This window comes from Podarcis erhardii (genome assembly GCF_964252035.2).
Source record: "Podarcis erhardii genome assembly, chromosome: 7".
Lineage (NCBI taxonomy): Eukaryota > Metazoa > Chordata > Lepidosauria > Squamata > Lacertidae > Podarcis > Podarcis erhardii.
In genome coordinates this window covers 12,152,688-12,165,972 of record NC_138511.1, presented here as the reverse complement: position 1 = coordinate 12,165,972, position 13,285 = coordinate 12,152,688, and the positions used below count along the sequence as shown (strand labels likewise).

Genomic DNA, 13,285 nt, shown 5'->3' with positions numbered 1-13,285 from the left:
GCGGGGAGGCTGCAACTAGAGCTAAAGGGATACCGTATTTTTCGCTCTTTAAGACGCACTTTTTCCCCTCCAAAAATTAAGGGGAAATGTGTGAGCGTCTTATGGGGTGAATACAGGCTCCATGGCTTCAGCAAAAGCAACGCAAAGCCTCCGGAGCGCAGTAGGAGCTCCTGGCTTCAGGGATAGCCGCCCGAAGCCCCTGGAGGCTTCACGTTGCCTTCAGTGAAGCCTGGAGAGCGAGAGGGGCTGGTGCACACTGATCCCTCTTGCTCTCCAGGCTTTGCTTCGCTGGAGAAGCGCTGCACAGCTTTCCCTCTCTGCGCAGCGCCCCTTCTGCGAAGCGGGAGGAGAAATGGAAGGGGCTCCGTTTGTCCTGCTGCTTCGCTGAAGGGCGCTGTGCAGAGAGGGAGAGAATTTTTTTTCTTGTTCTCCTCCTCTAAAACTGGGTGCGTCTTATGGTCAGGTGCATCCTATAGAGCGAAAAATACGGTAATTTCTAGAAAGGTCAGGTGCACTCCTGCTTTTTCGCCATTGGCATTATTATTATTATTATTATTGATACCCCACCCATCTGGCTGGGTTTCCTCTGCCACTCTGGGCGGCTCCCAACAGAAATAATAAATAATAATAATAATAATAATAATAATAATAATAATAAAGTGATAAAGCATCAAACATCAAAAACTTCCTTAAACAGGGCTGAGATCAGATGTCTTCTAAAAGTCAGGTAGTTGTTTATTTCCTTGACATCTGCTGGGAGGGCGTTCCACAGGGTGGGCGCCACCACCGAGAAGGCCCTCTGCCTGGTTCCCTGTAATCTCACTTCTCACAGGGAGGGAACCACCAGAAGTCATCCCAAGAGATGGAAAAACCCAAGAGCAACATCAGATTAAAAGGTTGCTGAGGAATGAAACGATTCTGCGATGAGACAGAGAGGAACTCAACCAAATATACGACAGAGGCAACCCAAGGAATGCAGAACGAACGGCAAAACTCGTTACGGGGCGAGATGAGCAAAGGAAGTGGGTGGTCAAGGCTAAGGAGAGAGAGCGAAACATGGGAGAATTCCCTTCCCAAGAGGGAACAGCCTCAAGGACGGGGGGAAGCTGTCAGCGGCTGCTCACTTACCTCCAGAGGCTCTGCGGATTTGCAGGTTGACTGCCATCTTCACCATCTTCTGCAAGGTGATGCTTTGCTGCAAGGACCAAGCGTGACAGTAAAAGTGTCAGGAGGGGCAGAACTAGTACCAGCCGCCAGACCTCACTCTGGAGCTCAAGGGGAGTCCCCTCCCCTGCTCTGCCCACGTGCCCAAGAAGTGCCCAGCCTATTTTAATGCCAAGGGAATTTGTAGCCAAGGAAGCTACAGCACTGGAACACCACACCTGAGAGGCACTGGTGGGTGAGGCTGCATTCAAAGGTGCCTGGCAGCCCCCACACTGCAGGGAGCCGTGCTTGAGGGTTGAGGCTGCCTGTAGGGTTATCATACAACCAGAACTTCCCAGACAGTGTCTGGGCGGAAAACCGCAAGACGTCTGGGAAAATCTTGACGTACGGGAACGGTTTTCCTTAAAAACCGCTCAAAAAACATCAATTTTGCCAACAACTTTGTCCAAAAAGAAGCTCAACAATGCTTTGTGTCCGGATTTGAAATATGGCAACCCTACTCAAGGCCACCAGCCCCGCTGCCTTTGTGCAACCAAGGCTGAGCCCACCTTCCTCGTCTCGTAGAGAGAGATCCCGATGGAGACCGCAGAAATGAGGAAGATGCAGGTAGCATAATAATAGTACTCGTCGAAGCTCCACAAGACGATGCTGAAAATCTGGAAGATGTAAAACGGGTTCAAGACCTGGAGTGGGGAGGACAGCAGAAGGCGAGGGAAGAGTTAATAAAACGTTTATCAGAAGATGAAAGGCCACTTGCAGGAAGCTGGGGAGGGGGGCGGTCTGTGAGCTGGTGGCTGTCAGCACAGGGGGGAAACCCTCCCCAGATGGTCCCCAGCTAAAAGCATTTTGTGGACCACACTGGAGCTCAGCTTCCTCAAAACCTAAGCTTCTGCCCCACTGAAGTGTGTTCTGTGAGGGCAGGGGAGGCCGTTCTCTATCAAATGACCCCCACAGACCAGAAAAGTATATCCAATGGGCACTGCCAGCTTGTCTTGTCTAGGGACCCATTTTCCCAGGGAAGGAAAAGGTCTCCCCCCCCCCATGCCCAGCAAACCAGGGTGAAACGGCCTCGGTCCAGTATACCTGAAGGAGCATCTCCACCTCCATCGTTCTGCCCGGACACTGAGGTCCAGCGCCAAGGGCCTCCTGGCAGTTCCCTCGCTGCAAGAAGCCAAGTTACAGGGAACCAGGCAGAGGGACTTCTCGGTAGTGGTGCCCGCCCCGTGGAACATCCTCCCACCAGATGTCAAAGAGAAGAACAACTACCAAACTTTTAGAAGACATCTGAAGGCAGCCCTGTTTAGGGAAGCTTTGAATGTTTAATAGGTTTTGTATTTTAGTGTTTTGTTGAAAGCCGCCCAGAGTGGCTGGGGAAACCCAGCCAGATGGGCGGGGTATAAATAATAAATTATTATTATTATTATTATTATTATTATTATTATTATTATTATTATTATTATTTCCATAAAGGCAAACCTCATCTCTCAGCAGCCTGAAGTAAGAATTTACAGGTACATCAATCAGGTTCCGCCCGTAAATCTTTCTCCTGTCCAAGCAGAGAGTGAGGAGAGAAGAGAATGCACAGGTCAGTTTTGGCACAGGATCCAAAATATCACCAGATGTTCTGTGACTGGGCTGAGGGTTGCATCCGTTTGCATTTCTAGCCAACCCAACCTGGCTGGGGGAGCTGAGATGCCCCAAGAAAACATCAACATCAAAGAGATATAAAGCACTGCTTTTAAAAAAACATGGAAGAGCAAACCAAAAAAACTAATCTACACCCCTTCCTAGCTCAGGCCTTGCCACAGAGAACCAGATCAAATAGATTTTGCAGCCCTTCTGATGGAGGTAGCGGCTTGGGTTGGCACTCACGGAGAACACACACACATTGCATCGCATCTTATGAAGGCTGGAAAACCCAAAGCGAGATTTACTCCAACAGCTTTGGGCAACAGCCCCTCAAATGCAGAAATCCACCACAGCACCCATTCTGAACATTCTGAAAACACCTGAAATTAGAAAGCCTTTTTTCTGCTGAATTTTACTGCATGTGCCGACAAATGTTCAGTTAGTTGTTGTTTTATTGTGACTACAGCTTGTGTCAGTTTTAGACATTTTGTAAGCCATTTTTATAAGAGTCAACAACACCCCCCCGCCCATCCCATGGTGGAATATACATCTATAAAGCAAAATAAAGCCCCTGTGTTTAAATTACTGTGGTACCTCGGATTAACTACAGTGGTGCCCCGCAAGACGAATGCCTCGCAAGACAGAAAACCCGCTAGATGAAAGGGTTATCCGTTTTGGAGGTGCTTCGCAAAACGAATTTCCTATGGGCTTGCTTCGCAAGACGAAAATGTCTTGCAAGTTCCTGCGGGGTTTTTTTCCTCCCCCCCCCTTTTTCTAAGCCGCTAAGCCGCTTATCGGCTTATCCGCTAAGCTGCTAAAAGCCACTAAAAGCCGCTAATAGTGCTAATAGCGCTAATCTGCTGTCAATGGGCTTGCTTCGCAAGACGAAAAAACCGCTAGACGAAGAGACTCGCGGAACGGATTAATTTCGTCTTGCGAGGCACCACTGTACTTAATTCGTTCCGGAGGCCCGTTCTTAACCTGAAACTGTTCTTAACCTGAAGCACCACTTTAGCTAATGGGGCCTCCTGCTGCCGCCACGCCAAAAGACATGATTTCTGTTCTTATCCTGAAGCAAAGTTCTTAACCCGAGGTACTATTTCTGGGTTAGCGGAGTCTGTAACCTGAAGCGTATATAACCTGAGGTACCACTGTAGAGCATTAAGTGTGAATTGCTTATTTCATAGATTTAAGGAGGGATTTCAAAGAAATAATTAGTGTTACTCAAGCCAAGATAAATCAGCTTTATTAATTGATCCCTCTAACCATCCCTTTCATTTCATTGCTGGTGGGGGAGCAAAAAGAGAATGCGGGCATTTGAACCAACAGCCTCTGAACCTTTTGGCAGAATCTGCTGTTTTCACAGGATCCTCAGTTGTGCAAAATTAAGAGTAAAATCTAGATTTCTGTGGTGCAAAAATCAGAGAAGCTTGGCAAACGAAAGACAGGTGGCAGCCTAGGGGCAGCTTTATGACCTTTTGATAGGCATCAGTGCTGTTCATGCTCACCTGACAGCTTGTTCTTCAGCGCTTAGTCCACAGAGGGAGAGGTGGATATCAGAGAAAGTCCAGCTTTCATCCAACACACTGCAAAATACACAGAAGAGAGAGACAAAGAGACAGCCTGTATCTGCCAGCAACAGGTTAAAAACAGGCATTTCCTTATTTCGGAGCCCTGAGCTTCCATTGGCTAAGTTGCTGTGATGTCACAGAGGGTTGCATTCAATGCTTGGCTCTCTCAGATCAGACTCGCTGAAGACACAACTAATTTAGGTTCTATAATTCCAATGGGTCTAATCAAAGTACAGTGGTAAAGGTAAAGGGACCCCTGACCATTAAGTCCAGGCGTGACCGACTCTGGAGTTGTGGCACTCATCTCGCCTTATTGGCCGAGGGAGCCGGCATACAGCTTCTGGGTCATGTGGCCAGCATGACTAAGCCGCTTCTGGCGAGCCAGAGCAGCACACGGAGCCGTGGTGGCGCCGGAGCACGATTTCTGTTCTCATTCTGAAGCAAAGTTCTTAACCAGAGGCACTATTTCTGGGTTAGCGGAGTCTGTAACCTGAAGCGTCTGTAACCCGTAACACTGTACTGCTTAGCTGGATACATTCCAGAGCATTCTGGCAACCAACGGCAAACAACCAGTCATGGGACAGAACATGCTAGAAGCAAAATGAAAAGCTAGAACAAACTACTACATACAAATTGCAGGAATCAAATTTGGGGCGAGGAAAATTTGCACAGACCCATGCAAACTATACAATTTCGGCTGCTGGCAGCCGAAAGGGGAGCAAAGTCCCAGCCTAGTGCACCCCGAAGGGAGAGGCTTACCTGGCTTTGCAGAAGGCACCCCACTTCTCAATCCAGATATAACGCAAACCTTCAAACTGGTAGTAGCGAAGGACGTTCTTCTGAAAAGATTTTTTAAAATGTTTTACTACTACTTCAAGAAATTTTTATGACCCTAGTGGAAATGTTCTAAGAGATTAAGTTCAAACAGATATATTAGTTTTAATGAGAAATAAAGATTAAAAAAAGTAAAAACGGATTGTTAATTGGTGAAAGAAGAGAATGTAAAATTACAGTACATTAGATTATAAGGACAAAATAAAGAGGGAAAGGATTTGCTGAAATATCTAACTGAATTAGAATACAAAAAAGGGAGGTGGGAGGAGGTCAAGGAAACAAGCAAATGAAAGATAAATTATGTGAAGGTTTGACGTGTTTTTTGCTTTTGTTTTTTCTTTTTTCTTATTTTTATTATTATTTATTTCTATTGTATTCTTTTTTATTGTGATACATTGTTTTCTTTTTGTTTAATTTGGTGTTTTCCTGTTTCATGTGTAACCTTTAAAACCTCAATAAATATTATTTTTTTAAAAAACAAAACTTCAAGAAATATCAAGTAAAGGTATCGGAGAGGAGATCCGTGTAAATGAAAACATGAGACTTATGGTTTCGTTACATATGGTTGTAGCCTTTTTAGGCCTTTCTCACGGAAGGAAAGAGCATTGCGCCCGGGGAGAGGAGGAGGAGTCAAACAGACACCGAAGGGTTAATCCAGAGAAAGACCTATTTATTCTGCCTTCCGGGTAGCAGAAGGAGCTAGCGTGATAATTCACAAGCAAGCACAACTTTTACAGCCATTGCACACAGCATATATTCCCTCCAGCCCCCCGCCCCTTTCTCCCCCTCCTCAGGAGCCCGGCCTCATGAGTTTTCCTGAGCATGAACAGAAACTCCTGTCTTGGGACTCCTGGCGCCCTTCCCAGGAAAAAGGGGGTTGAGAAGCCTGTGTGTCAGCGTGTCCAAAATTTGTTGCAACTGGATAAGATAAGACTCAGTTCTCAGGCCTGCTTCTGCTTGGCATTGACAGAGCCATTCATTAGCTCTTGAAGCTTTCTTGCACTGATAAAAAGAACGCTTTGCTTATGCAGCAGCATCTGTGAGAAAAGCTAAATGAGAATGTAATTTGAAAAGTCTTGAGGCCTGGTGGGGGGCGGGGTGACTACAGAGACCTAGGTGGGGCAACCTGTCCCCTTCATGATTTTATTTTGGAAGTATCTGCTTATTTTGGAGTTGTTTGTTATAAAGAATGTATATTATGTGAATAAAATAAAATAAAAATAAAATAAAAACTTCATTTTATGCTCTTCTGGTCTCCTTAGCAATGTACGAGTGGGATGTCAATTCAATTCGATTTTATTGCATTAGCCATATGGCCATAGCATAATATATATAGAAATAACAACATAAGATAGGGGTGGGGAGATAAAAGTGGAGATAAAACTTCATTTTATGCTCTTCTGGTCTCCTTAGCAATGTACGAGTGGGATGTCATTGTTCCCCTTTTTCTGAATGGAACCCAGAAAAGAGATGGATGCAAAGGGGGTGCATGGGGCAAAGGGGGCACATACACTGGCACAGAGGAGAAAGGAGGTCAAGAGTCAGGGGCTGCCAGCTGCCGGGAGCTCTGAGCAGCATTTGAAATTAGCCGGGCACCTGTTGCATTTTGCAACTGGCAACCAGCCTTTTGCGACTGGATGAAGATGTCCAGGCACGAACCTTGGCGTGAAGCATATCCACCGGCCTGGCTGCAGTCAGCTGATCTGACACGTCTTTTTTGCTGCCATGCTGACGTATGAATCAGCTGTTGAGACTCCCTGATTCACCCGGCAGCAAAATAAAATAAAATAAAATACCGTATTTTTCGCTCTATAAGACGCACTTTTTCCCTCCTAAAAAGTAAGGGAAAATGTGTGTGCATCTTATGGAGCAAATGCAGGCTGCGGGGCTAAGCCAAAAGCCAGAACAGAGAGAGAGAGAGGGAGAGGGAGGGCTGCGCAGCGCTCCGTCTCGCTGTTCTAGCTTCTGGCTTAGCTGCGCAAAGCCGCTGCAGAGCAGCAGGATGAAGGCACCCCACTGCCCTGTGCAGGCTTTGCGCAGCTGAGCCCAAAGCTAGAACAGTGAGCTGGAGCGCTGCGCAGCGCTCCATCTCGCTGTTCTGGCTTCTGGGACAGCCCACAAAGCCTCCGCAGGGCAGGGGGAGCCTTCATCCCCGTGCCCTGTGGAGGCTTCGCGCAAAGCTAGACCAGCTAGAGGGAGCACTGCGCAGCGCTCCGTCTCGCTGTTCTGGCTTTTGGATAGCCCCCACGAAGCCCCCGTAGGGCAGCGGGACAAAGGCTCCCAGCTGTCCTGTGGAGGCTTTCCACGGCTTTTGCGGGAAGTGGGGGGAAGGGACAGAGTGTGCGACTCTGTCCCTTCCCCCACCTCCCAGAATAATAATAATAATAATAATAATAATAATAATAATAATAATAATAATAATTTATTATTTGTACCCCGCCCATCTGGCTGGGTTTCCCCAGCCACTCTGGGTGGCTTCCATAGAAACCAAAAATACACTAAAATATCACAGATTAAAAACTTCCCTGAACAGGGCTGCCTTAAGATGTCTTCTGAATGTCAGGTAGTTGTCCATCGCCTTGACATCCGATGGGAGGGCATTCCACAGGGCGGGCGCCACCACCGAGAAGGCCCTCTGCCTGGTTCCCTGTAGCTTTGCTTCTCGTAATGAGGGAACCGCCAGAAGACCCTCGGCGCTTGACCTCAGCGTCCGGGCAGAATGATGGGGGTGGAGACGCTCCTTCAGGTATACTGGGCCAATGCCGTTTAGGGCTTTAAAGGTCAACACCAACACTTTGAATTGTGCTCGGAAATGTACTGGGAGCCAATGTAGGTCTTTCCAGACCGGTGTTATGTGGTCTCGGCGGCCACCCCCAGTCACCAGTCTAGCTGCAGAAAAGCCCCCAAGAACCACGCTCCCTTTAAAGAGCACGCGGTTTTTGCGGGAGGTGGGGGAAGGGACAGGGCGCAGCTTAGCCGCGCGCAGCCTCTTCCGGGCAGGGGGAGTCTTCACCCCGCTGCCCGGGAAAGGCTTCAGCGGCTATCCCAGAAGCCAGAACAGCAAGAGGCTATCCCAGAAGCCAGATCCCTCTTGCTGTTCTGGCTTCTGGGATTCAGAATTTTTTTTTTCTTGTTTCCTCCCCCCAAATCAAACTAGGTGCGTTTTATCGTCTGGTGTGTCCTATAGAGCGAAAAATACGGTATATATATATTTAGAAGGCGACTAGACGTTCTGATTTGTCACCCGCAACCCAGGTCCCAGGAGCCATTTGGCTCCTAGCTTTTCTATCCCAGTTTCTAACACTGGGGTTGTCTTGAAAGAGCTTTGGCATCTCAGTGGGCAGCCTTGGGCAAGTCTCTCTTGTTCCCCACTGCTGCTCTCAGACTACCTTGCAGGGTTCAAGCTGAGATAAGGGCATATTTAAATATAAAACCTAGAGGCACTTGGAAGCCCATCTAAGTTTTTTGGCTCACAGCATGCCTGTGAGGCGGCGCAGGTTGGGGTTCCAGGAAAACGTGGGAGGATACTTGGAGGTTTTTCAGGGACCAATTCAGCTGGGTCAGGCAAACCGAGTGGTTCTGGGTTCGTGGGGTGCAAGGGGCTGAACTGACCTCCTCCTTCCGATGGAGCCCAATCGTGTCTCGACTTTCATCTTCATCCTCAAACACACCCACAGCGATGCTGTCTCCTCCACCGTCTCTTCCGTACTCGAGGCTTTGCAGGAAGAGGGAGGGAAAGAGGCAAAGGAAGACAGCACAGAGCTTAGACCTCAGTTTGAATCTCATCCTCTTGGAAGAGGAGGGTTTAGCCTCCAAATGCATTTTCTCCTGAGTAAGTCCCAGTCATGCTGAAGCATGCAAAGTCGTAACAAAAGAGAGTGTGCCTCTCTCAGTATGGGCTGAATGACTTCAACCTTGATCTGGACTCTGCGTTATCAATGTAAACAAGGCATTGGGGGTGGGTTTCAACGGAGAGGCAGTGTTAGAAATTAGCCAGGCTCCTGGCACGTTTTGCAACTGGCACGGGTCCAACTGCAACCACGTGGAGATCTCTGGATGCTGTGGGAATTTTCAGGGATGCAGGAGAGGATATATTGTCTGATTATATCCTTATCCAACTTGTGTTAACAAGTTCCACAATTTCAGCAGAGTAACATTCCCCTTAATTTTAAGTTTGCAACAGATGTGTTTTGCTCAGGCTCGGTAAAGCCTCTATAATAACTGTTCTGGTATTTTCCCCTTATTCCCTCATAAAATAAAAGAGACGACAGTCTTCTACAAAAGTATAAAAGAGTTTTCTGACATTCTGTTCACAATCAGATCCCAGAAGGCAGACTTAGCTTAATGAAGTAGCATACACTTGGAATCTATCTCTTAAGAAGACAGCCCCTTTGTCCTCTCTTGGCTGGAAGCCAAGAGGGCATCTTTGGCCCAGTAGATGTTGTTTCTTCGATGCATGTGGTGAAAGAGTGAGAGATGGCTGCCCTGCCCTGCCCTGTGCTTTTGTCATTACCTGCACAGGTGAGGCCACACCCACCTCTAGTCACATGCAGAGGAAGTCTGTCCCAGCCCAGAAGGAAACAGGAAGTTTACCTGCGGGCTGGACAAACATCCCTCCCCATGTGTAAACGTGTTCACTCTAGGAATGTTGTACTTGACTGCTCTTGTGTTTCACATCCTACAGATGTCAGGTTGCCAACTGGGGAAAGCAAAACATCACTTAATCAAGGATCTGAAATATTTTCCTTGACACGTGAATTTGTTTTATCCTTGCTTGTTTTAAACCACCTTGAGATTAGTTCTTTAAAATAGAAAGTGGTATAGAAATGATGATGATGGTGATATCCCAGGGGGGTGGGGGGGAGAACTAGGCAAACTAAGGCCCAATTGCCTTCTAAATCCAGCCCGCGGATGGTCCAGGAATCAGCGTGTTTTTACATGAGTAGAATGTGTCCTTTTTTAAAAAAATGCATCTATGGGTTATTTATGGGGCATAGGAATTCATTCATTTCCCCCCCCCCCATATAGTCGAGCCCCCCACAAGGTCTGAGGGACAGTGGACCGGCCCCCTGCTGAAAAAGTTTGCTGACGCCTGAACTAGACATTCCATTGTGGCAACCATAACCTAGGTTAAAGGTGCCATTTGGCGATTAGACTATATATGTGAGTTTCTAACACTATGGAGAGGGTCTTTTACAGGGTGGGGTGAACCCACTGAAAGTTGGAACTGCTGCAATGCCATTTATACGTTTCAGGTCCTCATTTGCAAGGCCAAAGGCCCAGAGTTTGGACACTTATTGTGGGGCACACCTCTGACCCACAATTTGCATGTCCCCCAACCCCTTTCTGATTCATTCATATCTTCTGCAAATTCAAGACCAAGAGAGAGTGGCCCCCAACGCCTCCACTCACCTGCCTTCTACCATCTGCTCTGTTCGGACACAGGCTGTGAAATACTGGCCAAACTGGTCCTGGAAGAGAAGCACAGAGGGCACTTGGCTCAGCTGTGGGGAAAGAGTTTGGCTCATAGAATCAAAGAAAGGAGAACAGGATTGAAGTGCTGGCCCTAATCCTGATCAAACAGCTAGCCAGTTCTTTCCTGGGGGGCTTGACACCTGCCGCTTTAAACCTCCCAGACACCTGAAATCATAGAATGGAAGAGTTGGAAGGGACCTCAAAGGTCATTTAGTCCAACCCCATGTTGGAGGGCATCAATCTGCAACTCACCAAACCAAACACAGCTCACAGGACATGTACAGAGTGTTGATACCCCCTCCCCACAAAAAAATTCTTCAATTTCCAGACAGGCAGCAAATACCGTATTTTTCGCCCTATAGGAAACACCTAGATTGGGGGGGGGTAATAAAAGGGGGGGAAATTATTCCCCCACCCATCCAGACGTTGGACTGGGGAAGCCCGAGCTTCCCCCGACCCCAGCCCCCAGAACAGGAGCCAGAGCGATGCCGAAGCTGAGCGCAGCTTCGGCATCGCTTTGGGAGCTTGCGCAGCTGGGGGCGGGGCTTTCCCCGACCCCAGCCCCCAGAACGGGTCTCAGAGTGATGCTGAAGCTGCATGCAGCTTCAGCATCGGCTCTGGGAGCTTGCGCAACCCTCGGGAGCCTGGCGCGGCTTCGCACCGGGCTCTGGAGGGCTCCGAAGGGCTGCGCGGAGCTGTGCGGAGCTGCACGGAGCCCGGGAGCACAGGCAGCTCTGTGAAACCTTTGGGAGCCCGGCGCGGTTTTGCTCACCTATCACTCACCAGGCTTCAGCAAAAGCCTGTATTCGCCCCATAGGCGAAGCCGTGCTGGGCTGCGGGGGGTTGCGCGGAGCTGCGCCGATCCTGGGAGCGCAGGCAGCTCTGCGCAACCTTCAGGAGCCCGGCGCGGCTTTGCGCTGGGCTCCGGGGGGTTGCGCGGAGCTGCGCCAATCCCGGGAGTGCAGGCAGCTCTGCGCAACCTTTGGGTGCCCGGCGCGGCTTCACTCACCTATCGCTCACAGGCTTCAGCAGAAGCCAGTATTCACCCCATAGGACGCACACACATTTCCCCTTCATTTTTGGATGGGAAAAAGTGCGTCCTCTAGGGCGAAAAATACGGTAATTGCTTGTAATGTGAGGGTTTTTTTACAGGTTTTAGTACCTTTTTTGAATATTTTTGAATTGCATGGATTAAATCTCCTTTGTTGTGCTTTTTAAATTTGGGTTTTTTTATTGAAAGGCAGGGTACACCTCCCTCAAACAAAGGAAGCTCAGAATTGTTGAGCCACATTCCACATGGAGAGGGGTCAAGACTTGGAGAAGCCTGATTGAACTGCCTTGAGACTTCAGGGTTTGTTTTCAAATGTGGCCCTCAAAAAGGAGGTTACCGTCTCGCCATGGAACCAAAGGTTCAATCTGCAGCATGGCACCAGTGTGGGAAATTGCAGTCAAGCACAACTAGCAAGTATAGGGCTAGTTAGTACATGAAGGGGTTAAGACAATAGAGCTGTGTTCCTCGACTCAACTAGGTCACACGCCCTCAGAAATGAAGCTGTCTACTTCCTTTCTCTCTCTTTCTGCACCATGTAACCAATGAAGGAGAACATGTGTAAGTATGCTCCCAAGCTTAGAGCACATGTTTGGAGCCATATTCTGTATTTTCTACTCAAGAGTATTTTGCTAGTGTTCTCCTTGAAGCTGCATGGAACAACACATGTATCAGACCTTTGAATCTGTAAGTAAGACATTTTAAACTTACTTAGTGTGTGGTCTGTTCCTTGAAAGGGGGGTAGAAAGAGGGGAGCATCATGAATGGGATAAAAGGGTCCAACAACCTATATTCCTGACATGGTACTGCTGCACAAGTTGTGACTTGATTTTAAACTCTGCTGGGGCTTTCTGTGTGCTAGCCCCATGTTTTGAATCTAGGCACCCAGCCAATTATTTTGTTATTTACCCCCACACTTGAGTCCACAGCGATTCATATATTTAATTCCCCTATAACCAGGACCCTTGGTCATTTCTGAAAATGTGACATTAGGGGTACAAATGGCAAAAGTGTGCCTGCACACCTGCTCCATCGCACCGCCCCTTCTTTCCCCAGCCTTCTCCCCTCGCCGCCCGCCAATTCCACTCACACGGATGACCACCCAGTCAGCTTGGTGGAGAGGGCAGCGGCTGCATTTGGCCCGGACTTTGAAGTGTGGCTTCCAGTGGAAAACTATCAGTGGGATTCCCACCATCAGCAGAGAGAAAAAGTGGCAGAGGATGATCTTCCATGTTTTGCTTTGGTAGCCTGTGACTTCCTGGGGGTGGAACAAAAACAGGTGTTTTAGGCCCATGCCAATTATGACCTCCACAAACACACACACAAGGGGGGGGGGGACCCTTGCAATTTAGAAAGGTGCATTTGAGAGAGACCCCAGCATCCTCCTCCTGAGATGGGGAATGACTTCTCGCGCCCAATTAAATGGTATCTTGGTTAAATTGCAGTGATGATAGCAGCTCACAAAGAATTCTACTGCAACCTAGCACAAGGGTTGGCAACTGGAGGCCCTCAGGCCAAATCTGGCCACCTGAAGGGATGTGAATTGACTGTCTAGGTTGCTAGC

General features: G+C 48.3%; 1 protein-coding gene across 2 annotated transcripts in view; it reads right to left on the bottom strand.

Annotated features, from left to right (window-relative positions):
• Positions 1 to 13,285, bottom strand: part of ATP13A2 (ATPase cation transporting 13A2) — a 43,371-nt gene that overhangs the window by 21,716 nt on the left and 8,370 nt on the right. The window contains exons 3-10 of one of the 2 annotated variants that reach the window (XM_081870815.1): positions 12,812 to 12,979; positions 10,611 to 10,669; positions 8,811 to 8,913; positions 5,124 to 5,200; positions 4,302 to 4,379; positions 2,641 to 2,710; positions 1,713 to 1,847; positions 1,129 to 1,195 (exon numbers count right to left, since the gene is read on the bottom strand). In XM_081870815.1, the coding sequence (XP_081726941.1) occupies positions 1,129 to 1,195; positions 1,713 to 1,847; positions 2,641 to 2,710; positions 4,302 to 4,379; positions 5,124 to 5,200; positions 8,811 to 8,913; positions 10,611 to 10,669; positions 12,812 to 12,979 (757 nt within the window). Of the gene's footprint in view, positions 1 to 1,128; positions 1,196 to 1,712; positions 1,848 to 2,640; positions 2,711 to 4,301; positions 4,380 to 5,123; positions 5,204 to 8,810; positions 8,914 to 10,610; positions 10,670 to 12,811; positions 12,980 to 13,285 lie in introns of both variants that reach the window. The other variant, XM_081870814.1, reaches the window with a different exon arrangement.